This window comes from Artibeus jamaicensis, unplaced genomic scaffold (genome assembly GCF_021234435.1).
Source record: "Artibeus jamaicensis isolate MK-2021 breed Jamaican fruit bat unplaced genomic scaffold, CSHL_Jam_final contig_519, whole genome shotgun sequence".
Lineage (NCBI taxonomy): Eukaryota > Metazoa > Chordata > Mammalia > Chiroptera > Phyllostomidae > Artibeus > Artibeus jamaicensis.
The window spans coordinates 57,337,120-57,364,438 of NW_026521871.1; the positions used below are offsets into that span (position 1 = coordinate 57,337,120).

The 27,319-nt window shown below is 59.6% G+C and overlaps 1 protein-coding gene across 1 annotated transcript in view; it reads right to left on the bottom strand.

Annotated features, from left to right (window-relative positions):
- Positions 1 to 1,461: 1,461 nt before the first annotated feature.
- The window catches only part of LOC119036728 (contactin-4), a 392,180-nt gene continuing 366,322 nt past the window's right edge, over positions 1,462 to 27,319 (bottom strand). Inside the window, exons 13-23 of the mRNA XM_053668956.1 lie at positions 20,481 to 20,656; positions 17,993 to 18,113; positions 14,642 to 14,800; positions 12,908 to 13,057; positions 11,471 to 11,541; positions 10,581 to 10,815; positions 8,601 to 8,713; positions 7,898 to 8,084; positions 7,372 to 7,484; positions 4,679 to 4,847; positions 1,462 to 3,444 (exon numbers count right to left, since the gene is read on the bottom strand). Of these exons, the coding sequence (XP_053524931.1) occupies positions 3,344 to 3,444; positions 4,679 to 4,847; positions 7,372 to 7,484; positions 7,898 to 8,084; positions 8,601 to 8,713; positions 10,581 to 10,815; positions 11,471 to 11,541; positions 12,908 to 13,057; positions 14,642 to 14,800; positions 17,993 to 18,113; positions 20,481 to 20,656 (1,595 nt within the window). The 3' untranslated portion in view covers positions 1,462 to 3,343. The remainder of the gene's footprint in view (positions 3,445 to 4,678; positions 4,848 to 7,371; positions 7,485 to 7,897; positions 8,085 to 8,600; positions 8,714 to 10,580; positions 10,816 to 11,470; positions 11,542 to 12,907; positions 13,058 to 14,641; positions 14,801 to 17,992; positions 18,114 to 20,480; positions 20,657 to 27,319) is intronic.

Genomic DNA, 27,319 nt, shown 5'->3' on the forward strand with positions numbered 1-27,319 from the left:
CAGGGCAGTGAGCCCCATCGCAGGAGGTGCCGTTGCTGTCTGGACTCGGACCCTGAGACGAAGAACGCAGTTACTGGCAGAGCACTTTTCCTGCTGTGCAGTCCCCCCAGGAGCACGGGCCACGCAGGGCTGGGGGTGGCACCTGACCAGGGTGAACAAGCCAAGGGGCCCTTTCGAGTCTCAGTGAAGGCCACCCGAGAGCACCCAGGGCCTTGGGGGGAGGGCCCTTGGATGATGGGGCTTAGAAAGTGTGTTGCCTAGACCTCCCCAGTGGCTACTCCCACCTTCAGAAACAGCCTCTCAATATCCCTCTGGCTGACCCCTGCCCTGGGAATGCGGGCTTGGCATCTCCAAGGGGCTTGGCCGTGTGATGCAAAATGGGCCAAGCCGTCCCTTCTAGGAATTTGGGTGCTGAGCAGAGTGGCGCTGAGACCGGAAACAGCTGCTTTAGCCCCTCCCCCAATGCCCAGGTCCCTGCACTGCACGGTCAGTGCGGTCCGGTCTGGTCTGTATTTTCGCTCTTGCCTGGCTCAGCAGGTGGCTCAGCAGGTGGTCGGACCTGCGTCATCCTTTGTGTTGGCTGGAGTCCAGGGCTGCCTGTGGGAACCCAGCCTGCACAGACAGGCAGCTGAGTGGCTGCAGGGGCCCCCGGAGCAGTTTCCGCATGTCTGCAGCCTCATCCGCTGACCCAGGGCCTGGGTTGTCGGATCCCGGAGCTGACAGGCTCTAGGACTTTCCGAGGCCTGCAGTCAGGAGCCAGGCCTTCTAACGCCCCCGCCACTTTGTAGAGGGGGCAACAGGCTTCCCCGTGGGTTCGCACCGTGGGCAACCGAGGCAAATGCTACTTCAGAGACCCTTTCAATCGATTCATCAATGATTATTTATTGCAAGGCACTGTGCTAGGCGCTGCAGAGAGTACATGGAAGACAGACCGGTGTCCCTGCCCCAGAGGAGCTTACAATCTAGTGGGGGGGACAAGGCAAACACACAGGACAGGGGGTCACGACACAGGCGTTGAGTGAGAACCTGAGGCCACAGCATCGGAGCTTCCCCGTGGTGGCGCCTGACTCTGCCCACCCTGAGTGGGACTGACCGGGCCAGCAGCTGGTTCACAGGGGGGAGATGGGAGGGCGTCACGGCCGAGGACCCTCGGGATTTGGGGGCCTGGGAGGGTCATTGCAGGAAGCGGCAGCCCTGGGACCCAAAGGCACAGAAGTGGGACGGGAAGCAAGCAGTGTTGGGGGGCCAGGGAGGGCTCTGCGTGGCTGGGGGTGGGGCTCACTTGCTAATCAATTTAAAGGGGCCTCACACGCTTACATTTTATCCTTTTCACAACTCGGGGGGGTGGGTGGGAGGGGACACCTTCAGACAGCAGGTGCCCTTAGGTCAGACATCCGAGGGACTGAGCTCCCCAGGGGAAGGGGTCAAGGTCAATCTTCAGGACACTTTAGTCATGGATCTGATAGGGTGTCTGTGAGGTCGTCTGGGGTGGGGGGCAGCTTGTGGCCATTGGGCTTTGGGTCCAGGCCCGAGACGTGGGAGCCCCCCTCTGGTCTCAGGGTCTCTCATCGTCACCAGCACGAGGGTGAGCTAACTGGCCCCCTGGCTGGCAGGCCAGAAGAATGCTCCCAAAAGACACGTATCTTTACAAACGACAGAATATTTATTAACAACACCTTTAGAAAAAGATTACATATGCTCGCTAAACCACTGGTGAGCATCACTGACACCGGTGGGGACTGCCCCGGGGTCCTTGTTTCCACCCGCTTCGTCATTTTGTGGTGTGTGTGTGAGAGAGAGAGAGAGTGGGAGGGAGGGTTTTAAATGTTGCTTTAACACAGAAGCAACCACGTCAAACTGAGGATGGACTGCAGTTTGAAATGCTGGCTGGCGACGTTCTTCCTGTCACCAGCCTAGTTTCTGCACAGCTGGGATCCTGATTATGAGTTAAGGACAAACAGAGCTCGAAGGTGGGAAAGTTAACTCGGGTCGTGAGAAGGAAAAGTGACAAGTCGCAGGCAAACTGAGCTCCGAGAAAGCAGAAGCGTGGTCCCGTGGCCACGTGCGGACACTTGTGTGGAAGACGTCGTGGCCTTTTGGGTCTGCTGGTGCCAGCTGCAAACTGCCCCCCCACCGTAACAAACAGCACTCACGTAAGGATGCGGCTTTGCTGATGCCGTTGCTTTCCAATGTGTGGTGTTTCAGACTTAGAAGGTCAAGTTTATAAAGCGTCTAGGCTACTGACTGCAGAACAGGAGAGCCGCGGAGGTGACCACAGCTGTGCCGAAGACCTTGTCCAGAGTCTGGGGACAAGTTCTCGGCAGCAACTACTCGCCGAAAGAGGGGAAATCTGCCACCCACCAGGTGTGATTTGGACTCCAAAGAAGGGCTCTGTCATTGAGAGATATACATACTCTACATGAGAAATCCTGGAAAGAAGTCATGAACCCGTGAACAGAGAACCACCTTTGCTTTTAAAATATACGTTCAAACAGGTACATTTAAAGAGAATTGAGTTACCTTTGAGCCCCTGAAAGACTCGGGTGACTAGAGTGACTTCCAGGCTATGTCACCGCGGGCGTGGGCCCTCTGGAGTGATGCCTGAGACAGCGCTACTGTGGAGACAAGGCTCGCTCAGCAGCACGGAGAGCGAGTCTCACCTTGTGCCACGGGGCGGCTCTCGGGGGCAGCCCTTTCGGTCTGAACTTGTACCCGCTCCCGGAACCGTCTCGAGTTGCACCGCCCAACAAAATCCACATGGGAGCGGAAGACCCGGTGTTCCCATGTGCAAGGACCGGGCCTAGCGCTGGGCTGTCCTGAGCGTCATTCTCGGCCCGCCCGCCAGCAGCCCGGCGCAGAGCGGGCCCAGCTGCCTGCCCCCTCCATGTGAAGCAGGACCAGGGCTTTGCAATTTCGTCGTCAAGGCGAGCTGCACACTCTGTCTCTGAAGGAAACGTTCTCAAACCATAACTGTGTGACTGGTGCCCATTGCATTTTATAGCAGAGGAAAAAATTAATATCTACATTTCATGTTAACTTTAAAAAATTCTATAAAACACTAACTATATAATAAAAATATGCATATAAGGACGTATGTAAACCGCTTTGGTAACATCGTATCACAGATGTCTTCAGTGCATTGCCCGTGTCCCGCGAACCGCGGGCGAAGCTAGGTGTGCTCCGAGGAAGCTCGTAGACCGACCGCCATTCATTCCTAGAGAAGCAAGAAACATGTTTTCCCAGTAATAAGACGCACTCGACAACGACGTCACCGAGCACTGGGCGTTCCCAAAGCCACCAGCTCAGTGGCGCTGTGTCGTGGCCGGCGCCGCCGCAGCGTCCGTCATAAGCTGGACCTGGCCGTGAGCGAGAGCATGATGGTGCTGAGCGCAGACAGCGCGCAGGCGTTGGAGGTGGAGGGGCCCGCGCCCCGGGCGTAGGCATCTGCGGAGAGAGAAGGCGGCGGCTCAACAGCGCCACCCCTGGCCGCCGCAGGAAGCGAGGCCAAGGGGCTTCGGAAGGGGCAGCTGGAGGGAGCCGGATGGGACTGGTAGACCCTACAGGGAACGGCCGCCGCGCGAGGGCATGAGCACCAGCCCTACAGCGTCTAGAGAGGGCTTCGTGGGTGCTTCGCGGTGGCCTTGCCCTTCCCGCACCTGGACAAAAGCCTGAGGGACCCTTCACATAGGAGACGGAACGCAGGACTCCAGGCAGGGTTTTGTCCACGAGTGAAAGTTCCACCTCCTCACTGACGGCCTGAAACGTCCACCCCCAGCCTTTTCGAACCTCTCATCACATGCAAAGGCCACGGAGCAATCACACGCACTTTCTAGCAACCAGTGCTGCCGTCTGGTTCCCGAATGTTCCTGTCAGTCACCCCAAGTGGAACCCAGTGCCCATCGGGCCACAGCGCCCACCGCTGGCCGGCCCCTGCCAGCCAGGAGTCTGTCTCAGAGTTGGTCTATTCCGTGTTTTTCAGGTAAATGAAACCACTCAGCAACAGAAACCATGCTGCTGGCTGAGATACTTGTAAACGTGGCGTTTGGAAACCAGGAATGACTGTGTTTGCTCCAAACGCCTACGGGGTGGGCAAGCACGGGCTTACGGGGGCTCCCGCGGAGCAGAAGGGGACGGTGATGAATGGCAGCAGGAGTCACTCGGTCCCGTGCGCACACTGTGCTCTCACAGGCTGCTCCGTGGGGTCGGAGACCATCGTGGCTGTCACGCATGTGCATTTACGTCCACGTGTCACGTGCACCCCTCCAAGTTAAGAGCGTCGAGCCCCAGTGGTCCCAGCCAGAGACGCTGCGTTACACTGCGTCACTGGAGTGCCCGTCCGTCAAGCCCTCCGCTCGTCCCTCCTGACAGAGTCGCACTCTCAACTCTCTGGTCTGTGCTCTGGGGGCCTGCAGAGTGACCCCGGGACCCCACCGGGGCCGCCGACCCGGGGCTGCTGCAGCCTGGCTCCCTGACAGGTCACAGATTGCACCGGTCACCTCTGGTCAAGCTGCCTCTTGCAGGAAACTGCCGGTGACCGGCAGACGTCCGCGGCCAAGGGGTGGGGGGACGGCGCGGTCTGCTTTTCAGCGAGTCTCTCTCTGCGCCCGGCCAAGCCCGCGGCAGCCTGGACTCACCGCGTGGCTCCTGGGAGGGGCAGGGGCAGGGGCCGAGTCCTTACTTGTCCTCTTTGGGATCCGGATCTGCTCGCTGGCGCTGCCGTCCCCTCCGTCGCTGAAGGGCTTGATCTCCACGATGCAGTCCTCGTCCGGCGGCAGGGCCAGCTCCACCGACGTCCCGTTCGTCTCGATGACGGACGTGCCGCTGTGCCTGCTCCACCTGTACAGGACCTGCGGACACGGAGGGGCAGGCGTCACCTGCTGTTCTCACCGGCCCGGGCCGAGGGCAGAGCGCGCTGCGGTGTTCCTCGCTGGGCCGAGGCCCTGCTCGGGGACGTGGAGGCTGTCGGGCCGCCAGCACACACCGGGAGGGCGCAGGTGGACAGGGCCTGGCTGCGGCCACCCTCCCCTTCCCGCAGGAGGAGGGTTTGGGGAGGCCCAGGGAGCACCTGGGAAAAGCCAGCCCCTTCTGAGGACGTCGGGACTCACTGACCCCGGCGGGGCCCTGGGATCAGAACAGACCTGGCTGCTGTGTGACCATGGTTGGCCTAACTTTACAACTTGGGGCATCGCTTCCCTCATCTGTGACAGGGGACAGTAGCAGCCACCTCTCAGGGTGTATTCAGGATGCACGGAGGGGCTGCCACGAGGGCCTGGCTCAAGGGTCGTGTGGAACGTGGTCCCCGGAAGGCACAACGTCAACCGCAGATGGAAATGTGCCCAGGAGAGGTGGCGGCGTGGGGCAGGGGCCGAGCTGGGACACCTCTGGGGACACACACGTCCGCCCCCAGGGCAGGTCTCTGAGAGGCCAGGGCGGCCCCCTTCCTCCCCGGGGCCCCTTTAGGAGCTTCCCCCGCCCCTGGTGGGAACCTGGGTGGGCGGCCCTCTGCTGAGTCAGCCCAGGGACGGAGGGGGACCTGCGAACACCCCCAAACACGGGGCTGGCCCTGCGGCTCCACCCGCCCGAGGGGCCCCCCCAGCCAGGCCTCTGCTGGCCACGCATTCACCACCTGTTCCCGAGCAGATGGGAGACCGTTCCTGCCTCGCTTCAATGCTGACTTTTAAGTTCTTCTCCTTGAAAACATTTCAAAATCACAGATTTGGTTTTTACAATGTTTTTGTCCTATAATGAACACTATGGGGCAACTCATTAAAAATGCCTCCAATTCCCTTATTCTTCTTTTAAAAAATATTTACTTATTTTTAGAGAGAGGGGGAGGGAGGGAGGGAGGGAGAAAGGGGGAGAGAAACATTGACTGGTTGCCTCTCACACCCCCCGACCGGGGACCTGGCCCACAGCCCAGGTGTGTGCCCTGGCTGGGAATTGAACCGGCGACCTTTCGGTTGGCAGGCCAGCGCTCAGTCCACCCGGCCACCCCAGAGGATGAATATAAAACCTGTGGCCCTTGAGGCCTCATCAACACGGCCCTAGGCCTGTGGTTTCCCAGAAGCCTCGCTTTAGTCATTCCCTCCTAATGTTCTGGGACTGGGAAGAATCTGCAGGCCGCGTGATGTAATCGTCCCCACTCTGTCCCTTTCTAACATCTCACTGGGCGGCCATCGACTCTCTGGAACAAGAAGCCCCGTCTCTCTCTGAATCCCGCCCACGTTTGGAAGGGCTCTGCCCCCACGCAGAGGGGCAGACTGACACTCGCCCCCACGTGGCCCCCCGTCGGCCGCAGTTTGACCCCCTCGGGAGCCGGAGGCTGACCCCCATCTTCCACTGACCGCCCTTCAGACCCCGAAGTGACTGTCATGCCTCTGAGGGTCTTCAGTCCCCCAGCTGGATACCCCCAGCCCCATCCTTGGTGCTGGCCTCCAGGTCAAAGCCTTCTCCGAGTGAGCAGTGGTCACAATCATGGCCCCGACAGCCCCCCTTGCGCCCACTCGGGCCGCCGCCCCACGGGGAAGAGCTCGTTTCCCTCCATCAGAGCCTGAGTCCCTGACCGCGCCCGTCCCGGCTGTCACTGCCGAGAAGACAGGCAGCATGGGCAGCATGGGCGGCAGCCGCGCAGGAGGCCTGGTGACCCAGCACCCAGCAGCTTGCGTGGGGGTCCCAGAGGGACACGGGGAGAGGCGGGGCGGGGGCGAGGTGTGCTGGGCCCAGCCGGAGGCCGAGGTCACCCGCCTGGAAGACCGTCCACTCTGGCCCCACCCCCAGTGCTGGGTCAGGAAGAAAGGTAAGTTTTTGTGTGAGCCCCCTCGCACTTTAGGGTGGGGTTCCAGGCAGCGGTGAGGTGCCTGAGAACGCAGACGGGGTATTTAACTCTTTAATTGTGACGTCTGGGCCCCATGCATTTTCTTTTCTAGCTCTTTAAAGTCAGGCTAACATTATGGGATCGGGCAAAGGAATTTTCTGGAAAAACATCCTCGCTTCTTTTTCCACACGCCTGTCTTCCTAACCTACGGATGTGGCAGCCACGGTTCAGCACTGGCAGCGCCGAGGAGCTACTGCTGCGGATGCAGAAACAAACGCGGCAGAGACGAGAAGGAAACCAGACAGCGGCACGTTAAGGGCCGCCCCCCCCCCCGGGACTCTGCAGCTGGACCCCGGGGCCTCTGGCTGTTCCTGCCTGCGCCCTGTCCAGGCGGGTCCCCACATCCTGGCCAGTGGCCCCCGAGAGTCGGCCAAACTCAGACCAAATGCCACGGGGCGGGGGCTCCTGAAGGGCGTGGGAGTCCACGGTCATCGAGGACAGTGGGGCCCCGGTCCCCGTGCTTCCTGGGAGGGGACCGTCCCCACTAAGCGACCCACCTTGTAGCCTTTCACCTCCGACTCGTTGCCCTGCGCCTTTACGCGGTCCCAGTTCAGGACGATCTTGGAGTCCGAGGAATTCCACATGATGTTTCCGGGGGGCTGACTGGGGGCTGCAGGGAAAGTGAGACACGCAAAGGCGCAGGCTGTTAGGTGTCAGTGGGTTCCAGGACCGTGTCCTCACTGGAGGCGGGCGCGAGGCAATTTAATGGGCTGCTGCACTGATGCGTGTCCTCAAGGCCCCGACGCCCCACGCACGGTGCCGTGCATCGAGAACGACTCGGCCGGTCGCCTAGCGTTCAAGGCTAAAGGACGAGCCCTTCCCGGTGTGGAGGAGAACACTCATCTTTCTGCACTCTGAGCACTGAACTCTTCATGGCCTCCTGCAAGGCTCTGTTAAAGAGCTCAGGTAAGTCTGAATCCGCACAACACAATCAGCATGCAAACGGCCATTGGGAGGCGGGGCCGGGGAGGCCCTGGGACGCTGTGAGGAACCCCAGGGCGTGCCCAGCGAGGCCCAGCTTACGCGGCTTCCTGGTGGTCACGTTGACCATGGCGCTGGCGGGGCCGGCCCCGGCCGTGTTGTAGGCCCGGACGGCCACGTGGTACAGCGCGCTGCCTCGTAAGTTGGTGATGGTGGCCGAGGTCTGGTTTCCAGACGTGCGCACTCTCCTCGCGTTTTCCTCCTTGTCTTCGTGTCTCCAGTATTTAACCTGCAGAAACCAAACGCAAGGCCCTGGACGTTTTCCACTGTCGTGGGGCAAGAGGTTCTCTCTCAGGGTCCCCGACCAGGGACTGGGTTCCCCACAAGGACGTGCAGGCGGAGCTTCAGGGCCCAGCGCTCTGGGAGCTCCCGGCCATCACCCGCGGTGGGCGGGGCCCTTGGCTCTCACGGGTGCGCGTGGTGACTTGGTGAACCGGGGCCACCACGCGGGCCCTGCTACCTCTTTTCCACCTCTGTTTTGAGCCCAGGAGACCCTGGGGACATCCGCAGTCCACGCTCGTCTTGCCGAGCATCTCACGTAGGTGCTCAGACCCGCGTCCATTCCTCGGGACACATCTCTGAGTGCAGCCTCGGAAGCGAGTCCCACAGGGGACACCCTCTGCCCCCGTGGACACTCCCGCCAATGCCGGCCCCGGGGCGAAGGCCTCGGAACGTGAGCGTGTCTCGGGGGGCTTGCTGCAGGGGAGGGACTCCTCTCCAGGGCTGAGCCTGATCTCCTGCTGACCTCGTAGCCTTGTATCCGGCCTCTGTTCTTCTCCGTGGGTGGGGCCCAGAGCACTTCGATGTCGGTCGCAGACAGACTTCTGGCAAAGAGGTTGGCCGGTGGTTTGGTGGGCTCTGCAGGGGGGATGCAGAAGGGCGTGACTCAGCTGCTTCTGGACAGGCTTCGAGACACCCAGACACGGGCAGAGACCCTGTGGTCACAGAGCCGCCCTGGTGGGTGTCACCCACACCCTGATTCCACGGAGGAGGCGCAGTGGCTGGCCGCCAGGTCGGCCAGGGGTAGAGGCAGCAATGCAGACGCTCGTCCAACCCCCGGTGGTGAGGTGCGGGTGAGCGAGGCCAGTCGCCGGGACTGCTCCAGTCTGGGCACCAAGTTTCACTTAACACGTGTCCTTCTTAATTATCATGTCACAGGCATGTGTCCTGGTCCCTGAGTTATGACTAGGACAGGGAATGGGAGCAGGACAGTCAACTGATGTGACTGCGACTCAGGAGAGCCAGGTGACAGTTGAAATTTGCACAGCAAACTGTGTGGCCTTGGAAAGTCCCCGGCTTGTCTTGGCCCTCAACTTCCTCCAAGGCACACAAGCGCCCAGACCAAGACTGTTACCTGAACTTCAGTTGTTTTTACCAGATTTTTGCTAAAACTTTGTACCATTTCTATATGTTAATATATTCCTTTCAGTGTCCTTTTTTTAAATAAGAAAAATTTTAAAGATTTCATTTATTTATTTTTAGAGAGGGAGAAGGAGAGGGAGAGAAACTTCTGTGTGTGGGTGCCTCTTGCACGCCCCCTACTGGGCACCTGGCCCACAACCCAGGCCTGTGCCTGGACTGGGAATTGAACCGGTGAGCCTTTGGTTCGCAGGCCTGCGCTGAATCCACTGCACCACACCAGCCAGGGCCAGTGTCCTTTCTTAAAGAAGACCCCGACCATGTTGTGAGCACTGAAATTCATGAAGTCGGGGTTTGGATTTCACAGCTGCGTTTTCTCCTGCTGCAGCTCCCGCCCAGGTGGGATTGCTGCACGTGTCTGCAAGTCCATCTGCACACGCACAGTCCCCCCGGGTGTGCTCCTGGGATGCCGTCACCCTGCGGTGACGCTGGATGGGGGCCTCTGAGGCTTGGTCTCCCTGCAACAAGAAACCACTGCACCGCGTGTCCACCGAGTCAGCACTTGTGAAGGGCCTGTGTGTCACACACGGTTAGACACGGTGACACGGAGGTGAAGGATAAACAGCGGGCCCTCCAGAGACACACCTTAGTGGGGACATAAAACTGAAATTCAAAATTTATAACACGTGGCGAAGAGCATTACTGTAGAGGACACTGGGAGGTGACAGGCTGCACTTGGCTGGCCTGGGGACCGAGAGGGGGCCTTGGTCCTTCACGCTGAGACTTGGAGGACGCCTGTGAAGTCCCAAGGTGGGCAAAACTGGGGACATTCAAAGGAGGGAAGTGTGTGCACGGGCTCCAGCTTGTGTGGGTGACTGCAGTTCTGGTGGGAGCCGGGGGGCGGGGCCTGCGGGCTACCGAGTGTCACCTGCAAACCAGACCGGGCTGCCAGACGTCCTCACGTGGTGTCACTGTGGACACACCCTCTGTAAAGGGGGACGCACGGCTGTGGCGATGAAGACCAAGTGAGGGGCACTGGGACGGCAGGGGCACGGGGATGTGGGCCACCACGCCATGTTACGCCATGTCAGGAGACATCCTTAGTAACACAGAATAAGAGGTCCATGCCACACGCTTTATAAAGACAAAATGGCGAGAGGCCACATGAGTCCTACTCTGACAGTCACCAAACGGGGGGCAGAGGCCTGAGTTCTTCTGGGGGAAGCCGACCTGGGAACAGGCAGGAAGCTGCCCACGGAACCAGCCAGTCTCTGCGCCGCCTTTGTCCTCCCGCTGCTGAGGGGTGCCTGACACCTGTGTGTCCCGAAACCCGCGCCCTGGGCCCCGTCCCCGCAGTGGGGCGCACCTTCCTCCGCGGAGTACACCACCGTGACGGGGCTGAAGGGGCCCTCGCCCTTGTTGTTGTAGGTGCCCACTCGGACCTCGAAGGGGGCGAAGGGGCGCACACTCTCGTTCCGGAAGACGTATCTGCAGGCGTCGGCCGAGGCCAGCACCGTCAGCATCCAGGTCCCGCTGCCATAGGGCCGGAAGGCCACCACATACCCGAAGCCGCGCCCGTTCTGCAGCTCCTCGGGCACCGTCTGCGGACCGAGGGGGGCAGTCAGAGAGAGGTTTCTGGAACCCCGGCGATTCCACTGAAACGCGAGGAAGGTTTTACGTGGCTCACCGGACAAGTCTATCTAGGTTCTCCCCCACCCCCCACCCCCACCCGTCTCGTTTCGGGCCTTGTCCAGACTCCGGGCCGCCCTCGGTCGCCCTCTGACACTCAGGAGGTGCGGGGCAGGGTCAGAGAAGCTCAGGGAGGAGGAGCACAGCGGGGCCGAGGCCTGGTTCCGGAACAGCGGGAGACAACTGGGAAAGACATCCGCCGGGGTGGGCTCCTTGGGCGCCAGACTGTGGCCGCCTGCAGGGGGGGACCCCCTTGGCTCTGGCCAGACCTCCCGGCTCGGAGGCGGAGCGACTCTCACAGCTGGGGCCTGGGCCTTGGCTGCCATCGAGAATCCTCAGAAAAGATGGAGAACCCTCTGGAGAGCTCCCCCTCCTCCCAATTGTTTCAGAACTTTGCCTGATGATGGAGAGACTGCGCCTGAGCCGTGACCTCTGCGCAGGGGGCTTCGCACGCCAATGGGTTTTGGCTGCTACAACACGGGGGCCCTGCCTGGATGCGTTTCCATGGAGGAAAACACGGAACAGCCCGGACGGGAGTGGGCTCCCCTTGGGCGGGGATACCCTTACCTCCCAGGTGATGACCAGCTCCGACTTGCTGCCTCCTCCGCCACTGACGTTAGCTGGGGTGACTTCGGGGACTGTTCAGGGGACAAGAAGGAGGTCATGTCAGGGGCAAAGGCAAATGAGGGCCTCGGAGGCAGCCTGGCCCAGTGGAGGTGACTCACTTCAGATCCACAGCCGGGTGCACACACACCTGTTTTCTGAGATCAGAAACCGTGTGGTCACCAGGCCCACCACACCCCACGAGGGAGTGACAAGACTCAAGGAAATTGCTCCTGGTCACCAGTTTCCCCTCCAACAAGGCACTGGCGTTATCGGCCACCACTGGCCCCTCACTCAGCTCCACCCCGGAGGCCCAGGGGCGTGGCATGAGGAAGGGACTGTGGCTTGGGGTTTACTGCCCGGGGAGGCGTTCATTAGCCGTGGGTCGGCTCACACGGGGGGACACAGAGCAGTCACAGTGCAAGGTCCACGAGGGACCCCTCGGGCCAGACAAAGGGGCGCGGGCACAGCGCCTGCAGAGGCGGGCTGCCCCGCGGAGGGCGGAGAGGTGGGCGCGGGGGCAGAGGAAGTGGTGCTCAGGGGCTTGAGCTCTGTGGGCCGGTTTCTCTGGAGAGGAGGGAAGTGGCAGGAGCCCCCTTTTCAGGACCATTGAGGGGGACGAATGATGTCGCAGTTGGAGGGGCGAGGCAGGGGCATTAGCCGCAGGACCACCACGTCAGAGAAAGACCCTGGGCAGGTTTCGGGAGGCCTGGCCAGTACGCAGCTGGGACGGGCCACGGCCCCTCGGTCACAGCCACGAGGTACACCTGGTGGGTCTTGTCCGAGAGCGGGGTCAGAGTTCCCATCTGTTTAGGGCCCTGCTACTCCTTCAGCAAGCAAAGGACCTCATGTCGGCTGGGAACCCTGGGCCCACACCTGCGTGTGCGAGAGAATTTCAGGGACGAGTGACCCAGCTGGGTTCATGTCACCTCCTCCCTATGCTCACTGAAGCAGCGAACATGGGGGTCCGACGAGGCTGCTGACCTGAGAGCAGTGGGGTGCCCTGATTTCAGCTTCGGGGTATGGATTATCCCCTAAGACTTCTGCCCGCCCTTCTCTGAAGACCCCGCCCTCAGCCCCTTGGGAGTAGGGGGGCTCCGTGAGACATGTGGGGTGTGTGTGAAGAAGTGCACCCTGGGGGGCAGGCCTGCCGACAAGCAGACCAATGAAGACAGAGCTGGTGCCAGAGAGACCCGAGCACACCCGTGTCCCCGCACACGGACCCCGGGCAGAGGGAGACCCTAACTGGGACTGGGGCGCACTGACCAGTAAGCCAGCGGCTACGGCCCGCTCGCTGACGCTTCTGACCCTCAGGGAGGAAGGGGTGCTCGCAGAGGCCCCGAGGATGACCACAGGAGGGGTCACGGCCCTCAGAGACCGTCTGTGTGGGGAGCTACTCACGGGCCTCCTCGGTCCTCCGCTTCTCGGAGGGCTGGCTGGGCTCCCCCATCCCGATCGCATTGGCTGCCACTGTGCGGAACTCGTACTCGACCCAAGGGTTTAAACCTGCCACGGTTGCTGTGAACGTCTTCCCGTCGATGACTTCGGGGACTGAAAGACATCGGGGATGTCCCAGGTTGGGAGGCGGGAGCACCCGCCCACCTCCCCGCCTGGACTGTGCCCAGGGCGCCATGGGTGGGCTGCTGGTTGCTACTCGACCGCTGTTCTGGTGGCGGTGCCTGGTACTCAGACACCCAGAGGGGTCGTCACCAAAGGCACCGTCTTCAGGGCTCGAAGCCACGTGATGTGCAGGCTGTTTGGTTCTCAGAACCGTCCTACAAGGTCTCATGTTTCCGGGTGAGGACAGCGGGCCTGATGCCGGGCAAGGGGCTCACCCCAGACCCCTCTTGGGTTTTAAACTGATTACCGTGCAGACTTCCCGTTGGACCCAGGGTGTTGGGAGGGAGACGTCCAGGGCAGAGCCGAGGCCATCACACTGGGAGCAGGTGGGGTGGCTGCCAGCCTCTCGGGGCTGCACAGAAACAGCTCCACCCTCCCAGGTGGGGTGGGGGCTCTGGGGTCAGGCAGGCCCCCCGGGTTCTAATTGCAAGTCTGCATTTAGCAGCCAAGGGACCTTGGGCGGGTTGCTTCACCGTCCCTGCCTCGGCTTCCTCACCATAAAGGCAGGCCGATAACAGCAACCCTTCCCCCTGTCGACAAAGCCCACAACCAGCGAGCGCCCAGCAGGGCACAGGGCGCCTGGCGAGGGCTGCACACACCCGAGTCGTCTTTCCGTAACCTGGCCGGCGCCCTCTCCGCTTCTGTTACACGCGCACAGCACTTCCTGTGTGTGACAAGGCTTCACGGCCGTGTCTCCTTTGTGCGTGAACAACCCCTCGTGCCCGCTGACCAGGACACGGAGATCCCGTCAGGACCAGACTCCCACCCCCACTTCCCCGGCACCTCCAGTCTCCTGCCCCCCCCCCCCCCGTCCTGAACCCTGCCCGCGGCAGTGGGGGGCAGCAAGGACTCGGCCACAACTCGGAGACCGTCCCCAAAGCTGGGCCAGTTACAGTGAAGAGAGGGGGCTGCACCAGACCCTGGGGCCCTTCTCAGTCCCAGAAAGCTGGACACATCCCTCCACTTAATTCGGCCTCGGCAGCCAAGGCCGTGCGGCCAGCGCCACGGGGCAGGAGGAGCTGGCGCCTTGCGGGCAACAGCCACCGGCGTGTGCACTTCCCCGCGGTGAACCCCAAGTGGAACAGCACAGCAGGCCAATCTGGAGGCGCTGCCCGGGGAAGCGGTGGAACGGCCAACCCACCCACTGTGTAAAGCAGCCAGATCTCGCGCCTCCGTGTGCCCAAACTGATCCACCTGAAAACACAGGCGGCCCCTCCGGTGGCCTGGGCCGTGGCCCCAGCCAGTGCTTGGTTCCCACATTCCCAGAGCAGCATGTCCCCATCACAGGGACCGGCCACGCACCAGCCTGCGCCTCTGTGTCCCTGAGCAGAGATGGCGTTGAATGGAGGACAGCACGGTTGGCTGTGGACTACGACCCACTGCCCTGGGGTGTCTGTCACCCACGCTGTGCCTGACAAGGACCCCGGCGCCCCGGCTCTGCCACAGCGCAGGGCCCTTCACGTGGGGTCTCGAAAGGCCCGCTGGACCCCCGAGCGCAGACGGCCAGTGCGGTACCTGTGCTGACGGCTTGCCAGCCCACGGAGAACGGAGTCCTGGCTTGAATGGCGTACACGGTGACGGGGCTGTGGTTGTCGGGCCCGGGCCTCCAGGACAGCTGGGCGGTGGTGTCCGTGATTTCATCGATGGTCACGGCCTCCGGGGGCCCTGGGGGACCTGGCGGAGAGCCACACCCTCAGGAGCGGGCGGTGGGGGCTGAGGTCAGAGCACGTGGGCCCTTCCTCACGTGGTCCCAGACCCCCCCCCCCCAGACACTTCCCTACTGACCACCTCCAAGGCGCCCGGCGTCCCTCCGGGCTCTGCAGCCAGCAGTGACCGGGACGCGGCCCCGCTCCCGGGGGCTCACGTGTGACGGGAAAGACGAGCGGGTGAAGTGCGGATTGGGGCGGAGTGTTTGTTCTGATGCCGGCGCGCAGGGCCCACACTCTCTAACGCACCTGCTGCTCACGTGCAGGGCCCTGCTGGGCCGGGCACTGTTAGGGGACACGCAGAGGTCAGTGGAGACGGGCGCCTCATGGAAACGCCCCCTTACACCATGGAGGGCGTGGCTTTGAGGAGAACCGGGTTTAGAACTTCGGGGTCGTGGTGTTGCCCTGCCCCCAACCCACAGCAAGGGCAGGCACAGGCCTGTGTGAGAGGGCACAGCTGTGAACAAGGCCGGTGCCCACATCACCAACCGCAGCCCCTCCCGAGCCAGTTCAGAATCAGGCCAGAGTCTCCAGACCCTCCTCGGTCTCTGCAGGTCATGCCTGCACTTGCCTACTTCTCTCCCGGATGGACGTCATTTGCGCCCATGGACTTGAACCCGTGACCACAGGCTTGGAAATCGAAGGAACAGAGGGGCGGAAAGTGGGCGCAAAGGGCAGAGAGCCAGGCCCCTGCTCGGTCCCGGCACAGAGAGCTCTCCCCGGGCTGTCCCGTGTCTCCCCCAGAAGGCACGCTCCACCGCCTCAGAGAGGGGGTCACCGTGAGGGACACAGAACGACAGCCGTCTTGCCCGTCCGACCAGCCTGGGAGGGGTTTGCTGCGCCCCGCACACCGGTCGGGTGCACAGCGGGGCCCTGCTGGGGGGGGCGGTTAATGGCACTTCCTTGAGGAAGACTCGCTCCCGACTTCATTCACGCCTGTGCTCTGCCTGCCCCGCCCCGCATCTCTCTCCTCCACGAGCCCCTTCACGGACCCGCAGGTGAGACCGAACGCGCCTTCTCCCTCCCCGCCCCGGATGACGGCCCCGCAGCCCTGTGTGCCGGAGGTGACTGGTTTCCACGGTGACATTTCAACGTGTTGGTCTAGCGCTACCCCCACCGATCTCCGGGACCCTTATTAACCAGACAGAGCCCGGAAGACGATAAAATCTTTTTCTCATCCTCGCCCCCGCGCCCCCGACTGCTGCTCCTGGGAAGGCCTTTCAAATCGGAGCCTGGAGGCAGAGGGGTCCCTCTGACGGGACTGGTGGGGTCTGCGGCCCTCGGCTGGGCCCCGGAGATGCTGGGGGCCGGTGCAGTGACCATGGGCTGTCTGGGCTCAGTTCACTCTTTGTAAACCCCACCCCCCATGACGCTCGGACGTGGCCTTGCAGAATGTTTCCCAGCTTCACTCGGGGGTCCTGGGGGCCTCTTTCGGAACCACTCAATGAGCAGATGTGTGCCCTCTGAGCCGAAGGTTCCCTGGCCCGGGGCTTGGCAGGGGACAGCTGACTCTGGAGGTGCCTCTGCACCCCTCTTGGGAGGGGGCCTCCCCAGCACCCCTGGTCGGCTGGAGATGGAACCCGGTCAGTATCAGATGACCAAGGAGGCTGGGCTGAGGCTCCAGGCTGGGGGCTGTGCTGCGTCCCACACAGGACTCTCCTCCGGGGCAGAGAGCGCCCCCCCGCGGTACCCCCTCCCCGTGAAGGGCAGCCCCTGGGACAGGCGGTGAGGCCCCCAGTGGAGGAGCTGGAGGGGGTCAGAGACACCGGGTGCTGCAGTCATTTATTGGCCTTGGGAACTGATTAGACCAGGTTTTCTTTCAGGCTGCATCTGCAGATTCCTCCTGGTGGCTAATGTTATTTTCTGTGAAATGAAGTATACAATATCATTTAGGAACTTCGAGTGTTGCTGATTTAAATATTTATTAGTGTAGCACATGGGCATTTAAACTGCTGAGCTGAACATTATCCTAATTAGACAGAAGATGGATTTTCAGCAGCAGAATTCCTTTGTCCTCCAGTCCAGTCGGGAGGGGAGGGGACCAGCGTCATGACCTTAAAATGGAAACAAGCTTCGTCCCACAGGGTGTCCCCTGGGGAGTGGCCTTTGTCTGTCCTGTCACTGGAAAGCGTCTTTGGGAAATTTAAAGAGGAACCGGAGCAGACAGGATGAAAACGCGCTTTTTCTGGGACTTCTCTTGAGAGCTACTTTAAGTTGCTAAACCCACACCCCCTGAGATGTGAAGCCCAGAGGAGAGAGCAGCAATTTTTGTGGCCTCCAGTGACCCCGGTTCTCTGGGCACTGAGATTCACGACCCCTGCCCCTCGGAGAGCCCCCGGGTTTCACTGTCTTGCAGCCGCTGGACCAAGGCACCTGCGCACCCCCCGCTGGGCCCCGAGGACGGCAGGCGCCGGAGGCGCGCTCTCCACGTCCCGGTGGCTCCACTTTCCACAGGTTAGAAAGCCCGGAGCACACATGGGCTCACAATGATTTTACATTTAATTTAAGGAGATCCCTTCAAAGTCCATGGACTCTTCCCTTACAGACTGGTTTGTAGGGCTTGCAACTTAGTCCACCTGTGGGGCTCGGACAGGGGTTCGCGCCTGTAGGCTGAAATCTGGCCAAGAAATCCACCCAAACGTCAGCCTGCACGTCAAGTCCCAGCTTAGCTGCATCCCAGGCGGCGAGGAGGCGTGTCTGACTAAAGCCGCGTGTTAGGAACTGGACAGAACGATTAAATTCAGGGGAAAAAAGGGGGAAAACGGGGGGCGGGGGAGGTGTCCCGTCAGTCCCTCCTAGGGCCGCGGCCCAGACGCTCCTTTGTGGCCTCAGCGAGACCCCGCTGAGCATGCTGACCCCCCCAGGCCGCTTGCTTGTACTCGTGTGACGCTAACCCTGGGTCACCTCTGCCCTGGCTGCCGCGCACCGGCTGCTCCCAGGAGGGACACTCAGTACGAAGGAACCGGGTTTGCTCTGCCTTCCCCGACAAGCTCCCCCGAGAAATCGTGCACGGAAACCCCGCGGACTGCTGGTGTCTATTCACTAGGCGGAGCTTCGGCCTCGCGCCCGCCCCCCCTACAACTCTAAACCGCTGAGCTGACGGAGCTCCGGGCCGCAGCAGGCCTCCCGGAACGTGGGGAGGAGAAAACCCAAGCCCCACCTCTGACGATCAGGCTGGCGGCCGCGGACAGCTGGTCCACGCTGGTCTGCACCAGGCACACATACTTCCCCGCGTGCTTCAGCTGGATGTTGCGGATCATCAGGTCGCCCGCCGAGTCCTGCTGAAAAAGTGGCAGCTCCGGTTAGTTCTCAGTGAGCGCCACATGTCCTGACCCCACGAGGGGCACCGTGACCAGTGTGCGTGTTTTACGCTGGCCGGTGATGACGGGGAGGTTAGGGGTGCGAGCCACGGCCCACTGCAGCCGGGGAGCCTGCCTGGGTGCCGCGAACACCGCCGAGAAGGCCACCGGGTCCGGGACACACCTGGGCCCGGACCTCGGGCCTGGCTGCTCTGGGCTCTGGACTCATTTGCCGTCCACGCTGGAGGCATGTGACTGATGCAAAGTGGCTCCCAACTTAGTCCACGGGCGTCTCTGGACATGCCCTCAGACCGTCAGCTGCGTGGGGTTTGTCCCGTCCCTCGGAGCCCTGCACTCGGAAAGGCCTGCTTCTGGGGGCCTCTGCAGCCCAGGGCCCGGGACACTGTCTGCGCGCCTTGGACGTAGAGCCCTGCACGGTGCTTTCAATGACCCCTTGGACGTGCCCACAGAGGCCAGTGTGAAGGCGGTGGCAGCTGTCACAGCCTGGTGGCCAGAAGCTTGAAAAACAGCTGCAGGAGCAGGATCCTGATAGGGGCCAGACGTGGGAAGATGGCTTCTTTCTAGCCCCCCATGGGTGGTGACAAGGTGACAAGGCTGTCCCTCCTCAAACTGCAGACCCTTCTGTTGCCCTTCTCCCTCTGCCAGTGATACTGGACAGTGTGGAGCAGCCCTGCAGACCCGGTGGGCGGTCACAGCACTAGCTGGGGCTCTGCCCATGTGACCGCCCTGCACACCCGTCTCGGGAGGTGGGGCCTGGTCAGCTGACCTGACCAGTGAGGGAGCTCGGGCACGGAGAGGCCAGCGACCTGCCCACAGTCACCGCCCCGTCGGTGGCAGAGCCAGGCTGCGTGACCCCACAGGCCCCAGTCCCTGCTCTGTTTTTTCCAACCACAGCTGACATGTGATGGTGTTTCGTGTGGGTTTCGGGTGTGGAGCACAGTGGCCGGGCGGCGGACACTTTACACTGTGTGTCCCCAGGTGTCTCCAGTGCCCGCCTGGCACCGAACCTGCGACAGTCGCCACCTCTCTACTGACTGCGTCCCCTGTGCGTGCCTCCCGTGCCCACGCCGGTTCTGTCTGGACCCCGCCGTCCCTTCGCCTACACCCAGCCCCCAGCCCCTCCCCTCCGGCAGCCACCAGCCTGTTCTCAGGGCTACGGGTCAGTTTCCGTTTGCTGGTTTGTTTGTTTAGTTTGTTTTTTAGGTTGCACGTGTAAGTGAAACCGTGACGGTGCTTATCCTTCTCTGCCTGACATTTTACCACGCCGCACGCTCCAGGCCTGCCCACGCTGTGGCAGGTGTCCCTTCCTGTTCATGGCGAGCGGCACTGCGCCCGGTGAATGCACCACAGCTGCTGTCCACTCGTCTGCGGACGGGCACTGGGCTGCTCCAGAGCTCGGTGACTGCAAATAACGCTGCAGTGAATGTAGGGGTGCAGGTATTCTTTCGAATGAGTGTTTCGGGGTTCTCTGGGTACATTCCCAGCACTGGAATCGCTCAATCGGAAGGCAGATCCCCTTAAATTTTTGAGGACCTACCACACTGCCTTTGGCGGTGGCCGCACCTGTCTGCATTCCCACAGCAGAGCAGGAGGGTCCCCTTTGTCCACCTGCGTGGTGGCGCTTGTTTGCTGATTTAGTGACGGCAGCCATTCTGACAGGGGTGGGGGATACGTCACTGTGGTTTTCCTGTGCACGTCTCCGAGGATCAGTGGCGCTGAGCTCAGCCCCATTGTTACCCACGAGGCCGTCCCGCCATCTAGAAAGACCTCCTCTGACCGGGGTGCCCGGGCTTCCTCCCTTGGCTCCAGACATCGCTCATCGCCCCAGACAATGGGAGACACGGGGCAGGAGCTGTCGGTGGGACTGGAGGGAGGCAGGTGCAGGGCGGGAGCACACCGACGTCGGGTGGCACTGACTGTGCCTCCCCCGTAAGTCCCTGCCCTTCTCTGGGTCCGAGACCACTGACCAGAAGGGCTGGGCCCACCGCCTGCTGAGTGAGGCCGTCAGAATCCAGGGTGCTGTGTGTGAGTGCATGAGTGCCCTCCGACAGCGCGCACACTCGGGCACATCAGAGACGTCACACCTAATTCTAGAGGAGCTGTGATTTTTTTTTAACCTGAAAGTGCTTTCATTTGTGACACCTGGTTTCTCATCTAGATTCTACTATTCACTGATCTAGTCTTATTATCAGTTAACTAGGAGGGTGAACCAGGACTTTCGAGCAAAGACGGGCTGTGCTTCTCTTTCCTGCCCGGCCAGGCTGCCTGGGGCAGCATGGAGCAGCCCCGGCCCGCGGGCTCCGGGGACAGCCCGGGGTCGGTACTCACCCCTCCAACCCTCTCGAAGTGGTCCCCGTCCCTGTCGAAGTCGACCAGACGTCCGTTGAACCACCAGGTGAACACGATGTCGAGCGAGGGGTCATGGGTCACTTGGCAGGTGAGGACGATGCTCTCCCCGACGGTGACGTCCATGCTGGCTGGGGGCACCGTCACCCTGGTTGCGTCTGCAGAGTGGAGACAAGACAAGCAACGGTCTGCAGGCTTGGGCGGCACATGGGCAGCGTCCGAGAGGGTGGGGCTCGGGGAACCTCACTTTAGCCTGCTTCAGGCTGGGACCCGCAGGCCTCGGCCCTGTGGGCAGGTCAGATCCTAGCCAGGAGGTCACTTTTCAGTGCGAAGACGAGAACAGGCCTCCCGTGATGAAACCACAGCCCGGAGCCGCTGGGACTGCAGGGGCTGGGTCGGCCCTGGGCCGGGGAGGGGCTGCCCTGATCTGGCCCTTCCAGCAAGGTCCCCTCAGCCCCTTTCAGGAGAAAGTAGGGCACACAGGAAAACCTTTCTGAATCTGAAGTTCGTTGAGCTTTTTTCCCCGTTAATCAAAGTGATAAATGTTTAGTATGGGGAATTCGGAGAATTCAAGAGGTCAAAGAAGGAAGGAAACCCCACTCCAAACAAACAAGCAAAAGAACAAACGAACCAAAACAAAACCCTATTTACTTCCTCACTGTCTGGCTCAAACCTGTGCTCATTTTGGGGTAACTGCCCCTGTCTGGTCCGGAGCGTTTCCCTTTTTCTGTCTTGCACGACCGTACACATGCCACACACGGACGGCTTCTGGGTCTCCCACTGAATCCAACACCACGCATGTTTATACTGTTGTCTACATTTTTGACAACCTGCCTAATGTGTTAGTAAGTTTATAAAGAGGGTCAGAACCTCACTTTGGGACTGGCAGACATTTTAGGAAATTTTATTATGAATATAATTATTGACGATGTTGTAATAATATTGACAAAATGATCTATGTGTACTACTTCTTCCAAACAAGGACGACTAGTTTGTTCTCAAGTGTCCCTGTTCCGTTCTGGTTTCTGCTGGGAACGGGATGGGCCCGTGGACCCAAGACGGTTTACAAAGTCCTGGGCTTTCCTCCCAGGCAGGGGCGTGGTGCACTCACACAGGGCGTCCGAGGGTGGGAGCACTCCGAGTTCAACAGGAAGGTCACATCAGTGCCTAAAGAATGAGATTCTCGCCCTGGCTGGTGTAGCTCAGTGGATTGAGCGCGGGCCTGTGAACCAGATGATCGTGGTTTGATTCCCAGTCAGGGCACATGCCTGGGTTGCAGGTCAGTTCCCAGCAGGGGACGCACGAGAGGCAACCATACATTGATATTTCTCTCCCTCTCTCCTTCCCTTCCCTCTAAAAATAAAGAAAGAAAACCTAAAAAAAAAAAAAAAAAGACTCTCGCCCTGGCCTGGGGCTCTGGGGGCTCGGGCTGGAGCATCGTCCCATACGCCAAAAGGTTTCTGGCTTGGTCCCCAGTTGAGGTGTGTGCGAGAGGCAACTGATCGATGTTTCTCTCTCTCTCAAATAAAAAAATATATTCTCTAGTGAGGACTTAAAAAAAAAAGAATGAAATTCTGAATCAGACTATATTCCAGAAATTTCTCTTGTGCTCCACCAAATGAAACAAAGCCAGGCTGTGGCGCCGGCGTCTCCACTGAGTGTGAGCCCGGGGTCCGTGTACCCGCCGGGCGTCTGAGATGACATCTCACAACTACCTGATGGTTCTTTTCCCAGCACACCACACCAGTGGCCTCCTGGGAGAGGGTGTGAAGCAGTCCGTTTCCCCTCCACCTGTCTACCCGATTACAGACGGCACACACCTCCAGACCCCAGAAAAGGGAGCTCGGGCTGTAACTGCAGGATGATGGGGTGACAGAGGCCTGTGCAGTTTTCTGAAAACCAGAAGAGGGGCGGTGGCTGGGTGGGGCTTCCAGCCTGGGACTGGGCAGGGCCCGTGGGGAGAGGTGGGAAACAGGACTGTCGGCCGGAGGTCGCGGGGGCGGGGGCAGGCCCTTTACTCCGAAAGCTGGGGCTTTTGCAAGTCACATAATCAAAATTCGTTCCATAGATTATCTGGCCCACGCAGGAGTAAACAGGAAGAGAGAGTGCTTCTTTTTTAAGTGAGGGAAGGGGCTGAGAGCAAATCTCCTGAGAACAATTCTAAGCAAAAGCAATGGCTCCATGTTGCCGGCATATACCATTTCTCCTTTTCGAAATCAGATTTTTCTTCATCTATAAGGGAATGATTCCTGGCTACAGTGCTCTGCGCCTGTGGTTTTTATTTGGCAAGATGCGGCCTAATGCTCCTGTTCACAGCTGTCCGCTGATTTTGCAGCTCAGGTTTTCTTTTCCAGGTTCTCCGTTCATTCGCTGACTTTTCCACCGCATGTGCCCGGCCGTCACGGAGACGACGGTGTCCTGTGCCAGGAGGGAGGCGGAGGGGACTGAGGCACGAGCGCGTTTGTGACAACCGAGCCCCTCCGCCCCGCCTTCTCCACACTGTGTCACGTGCCCCCCCGGGCATCTCATTTACTCTCACCAGCCGGGTACTGGTACCCCCTGCGTAGCACGCCAGGAAACTGGTGTGCCTGAGAAGTGGAGGGAGGCCTCTGCCCTCCAGCTGAGAACAGGACATCTGGTGATCTGAGCCGGAGAACAGTTCAAGGGCATCATGAGCAATTTGCACCCTGGATTATGTGTAGCCAAGGAAGCTATTTAAATGCAAAATAAATTCAGAGGAGGCCACAGGGTAAGGATGGTTTCCGGGAGCCTCACTGCCAGAGTAATGAGCCCACAGCCTGGATTTCACGCCCAGAACTCAGTGCTGGCTGAGCCCGCTCCGCCAGTTGACAGGTGTGGGGCCACCTCTGCCAGCTCCGTCTCTTAGAACACACCTGGGCTCCCCGGACAGCTCCTGGAGGCTGGCACGCCCCCAGATGCCGAGTCACCTGCAGCCTGGCTCACGTTTTTAAGTGACATTTGTCTCCTAAAGACAGTTCATCTCTTTCTGCACAAGCAGGGGCCTGGGATAGTTCTGTCACTGGTGAACTTGGCCTCCTGTTCACCATGGACTTGAGAGCACCCTGGGTCAGGCACTGTGCGGACACCGTCCCTGTGCTGACAGGTCATCCGAACATTTCCTCTTGTCACTGAGTCACGTTCTGCACTCGAAGCAGCCGCAGTCAACGCACAGCAGCCGTGCATGTGTGCATGCCAGGGAGGGCTCCTTGGGACCAGGGGGTTTAAGGTTCAAGTCCCTGCGAGCTACTGTTTCCTCCAACCGTGTGCTCGCTCGGCTCTCCCACGTCCACTTGCTGCCAATCCCGATGTGGTCGCTTCATCAATCTCCTTTCGTCCACGCGGTTCACACGGTACACAAATGAGCAGATGGCGTCTTCAGAACACACCGCTTCCCTCCCTTTGGTTTTAACTCATCAAGATCAGGAAGATCCCGTATTTACAACTTCTGTTCTGAAGAGTCAGACCGACTCTTGTTCTATGGACGGAACCGTCAAAGGCAATTAGAGCTCAAGGTGGGACTTGATGTCTGGATTTGGATGTCAATCAAATAGCAAGGACAGCTAGGACCGACACGCCCTGGCTTTCCTGCTTGTGGTTGGTTCATCCAGTGGAGAAGGCTACGTTTAAAGCTCTAGAAAATTTATGCTTAAATGCATATATAATATATACACATACATAAATACATACACGTGTAAGTATATACATATATAACACCTACATGTTATATACATATATTGAAGATTGTGACAACCACGAGAGAGTTAACTGTTGACCACGATTCATGATGAGGTCAACAATCGGATGCATACATTGTAACCCCAATAACCCAAGCCGCCTTGCATTCTGACTCGGGGCGTCTGCTGTCTGTGAACACAGGGCTTGTGGAGCGCGGGGTCCGGGTTCCCCTGGGGTGTGGCCTATCATTTCTTTGCCTGTCACCTGCAGCGCCAAGATGGTCACCTGGTGCCTGTCGGGAGGGTCTCCACCTGTGTTTCAGTCGTCCCCGTGCACAGAGGGTAGCATTCCCCTCTGTAGCGAGTTTCTGGAAGGCGATAGGAGGCTTTGATGGTAGCTCTCAGCCTGCTGTGCCTTGGTCATGCATTCGTTTTTATGGGCAGTTTAGAAAACAGGACACTTCCAGAATAGCAGATGGTCAAGAGCCCACAGCCAGCTCGCCCCCAGTGACATGAGGGGACGGGATGCAGGACGGCCTGTGATGGAAGGGAATGGCCACCGCAAAGACAGTTGACCGAGGACCACAACAGGCCTGGAGGCGGCCTCTCCAGGGGCCGACTTCCGCGCTCTCGCTGGCCCGGTGGTTTCAATAAACACGAAGCTAGTGCTGGATGAACTGTTAATCAGCTCTGCATAAAACACACATCTAAAAAGAATACCCTAAAGATACGGTAAGAATCAACATTCACATGACTTCAAGCTGAACAAATTCTTTCATTGAGGATAAAATTTAATGGGGACAAAAGCAGAAAGCTACACTTCAATCAGCACTACTGGGGCGGAGGCGGGGCCGTGGAGACTGAGTTGCCGGCTCCCAGGAAAACGACTCAGGCACGTCGTGACCGAGGGGCTGTGCGCAGCCCCCAAAGCAGCTGATGTGCCTTGCCCTCCCCGAGACAGGTGAGAACCCCACTGCATCTACACTGCCCAGGCGGCCACTCGTGGGGAGTGTCCTCGGACGCAGGGACAGGTGTGTGGGCCCGGGAGAGTGAAGAACCTCATAAATCCCGAGCAGCTAAAATAACAAAATACCGGGCTCCAGAAAGAGAAGTCAGAGGAGATGTAAGTGGTCTCCACATGTGGGAAGGGCTCGTAGGCGGGCAGCAACCTCGGTTACTCTGTGTTGTCCCAAAGCAGCGAGAGAGCGCCTGCGCTTCTCAAAGGTGTATGTGGGCTCTGGGGGGGGGGCATTCTCTGACAGCCGCCCTTTCCCACAGGGGGATGGGCTCCTGGGAGAGCACGGACCACCCTGTCTGCAGGTGCTCACCGAGGTGGGAGACCCCAGACGGTGTGCCCGGTTACACGGAGGGCCGGCCAGGTGGAGGAAGTCGGGGGTCTCTGAAGGTCATGCGACCTTCCCCGTCCCACCCAGGTGGAGCCCGTCAGTGCTGTGTCTACCCCTCTTCTCCTGGGACAAGCTTGGGTGTGGTCGTGGAGTATTGCTCACACGTGTCCCACGTGCCCCTGGTGTCCAGTTCCCCGGGGCAGGGACCACGTCTCACACTCAAGTCCCTGGCACCCAGCTCTATCCCTTCTCACCCTCTCTGATAAAGGTGAGCTGTTGGTGACACGTGAAGGGCAGTGCTGGCGACCGATGAAAGTAAGGCCCTGAACTTCAACCGCCATGGGACAGGAAGTGGTCGAGCTGTGTCTGTTTTTGACCTGACTCCAGGGGCCGCCAGCACGGCCGCCCAGTACCAGCTCTGGCCCTTCCTCTGAGCTCACTGCTGACTTCTGCGGTCCTGTTTAGGGTTTATTTTTTTCTTGCTTTTAAACAATAATTTATTTTTAAAAATAAGCTATTTTGAAACAGATCGCAACATACAGAAACACTGCCAGAAAAGTACAAAGAGCTTTCACACCAGCGCCCCAACTGTTAGTACTTCCCTGCATTTCCTCTCTCACACATAATGTAGATAGAAAATAAACATGTTCATCGTTTGCCTTTTCTGGGACCCCCACGGCAGACAGACACACTGCCTCATCACCCCTGACGTGAGAGACTGAGGTGTGGGTGCCGACGTGCTTGCCAGCTCTAGGTGCTCTTGGCGTGTATGTGTAAAATGCACATATCTACACATCTGTGACTATTCCTACATTTTGTAAATGAGTGAATGTAAACACATTTGCCCCATTGACTTGCTTTCTGTTCCGTATAACCAAGTTCCAGTCTCATCTGCTGTCTCTCTCCTCTGCCCACCCACTGCCTCCGCACCGACCCTCACCTACCCTCACCTGCCCTCACCTAGCCCTCGCCCGGGGTTTGGGGTGCGGGGACCCAGGCTCCGCACAGGTCTCCCAGCCACCTTGCCGCCCTGCCCTGGCCCCTGGCCCCCGAGCCGACTCCTCCGGGCTGGGCCGGGAAGGCGGTACTCGATTGCCTTCTCGTGTCTTTAAAATGTAAACATTTTCAACAGCTATGCCATGAATAAAGTAAAAAAGACGGCTAACTCTAATTCTAGAGCATACCCCATTTAAAAAGTCAGTTTTGTGCTGTCTTGGAAGAGGAATGAATACAGAAAATGCCTCGCTTTACTAAAATTGAAGCACTTCCAGTTTCTGCATTTTATTGGGGTGGGGGGGTGGAATCTGAAGTCAACACCTCCATTAAATACTTACTGGCAGGAGCCACTCATTACTTAAACTTATATTAAGGCTTTAGAGACTAATTCATCATTAAATAGAAGAAAACCTGCTTAATTTTCTAACCATCCTTCTCTGGGTTCTACAGATCAGAAGAAACAAACAACCTAATTTCCCGCGGTCCTTTTCTCCCAAGTCACTTTTCCAAAGTGAAGCCGTTCTGTCGGGGCAGTGGGCGGGGTCGTGGGGAGGACCCAGGGTGGGGGAGGGGCCCTGCACCACGCACACGCCTGGCCGGAAGCCTCTCCACGCGGTCCGCTACCGCTACCGTTGGGGCTGTGCGTTCTTGCCTTGTTGCGCCTGTGGACTGTCCCCGCTGGGAGCAGACTTCCTCGTTATCTCTGGAATTTTGGTTTGGAAGTTCATCCTATAAGAAAGCCTTTTTTTGCCCCTTGTGAGCATTCTGCCACCTGCTGTGATTG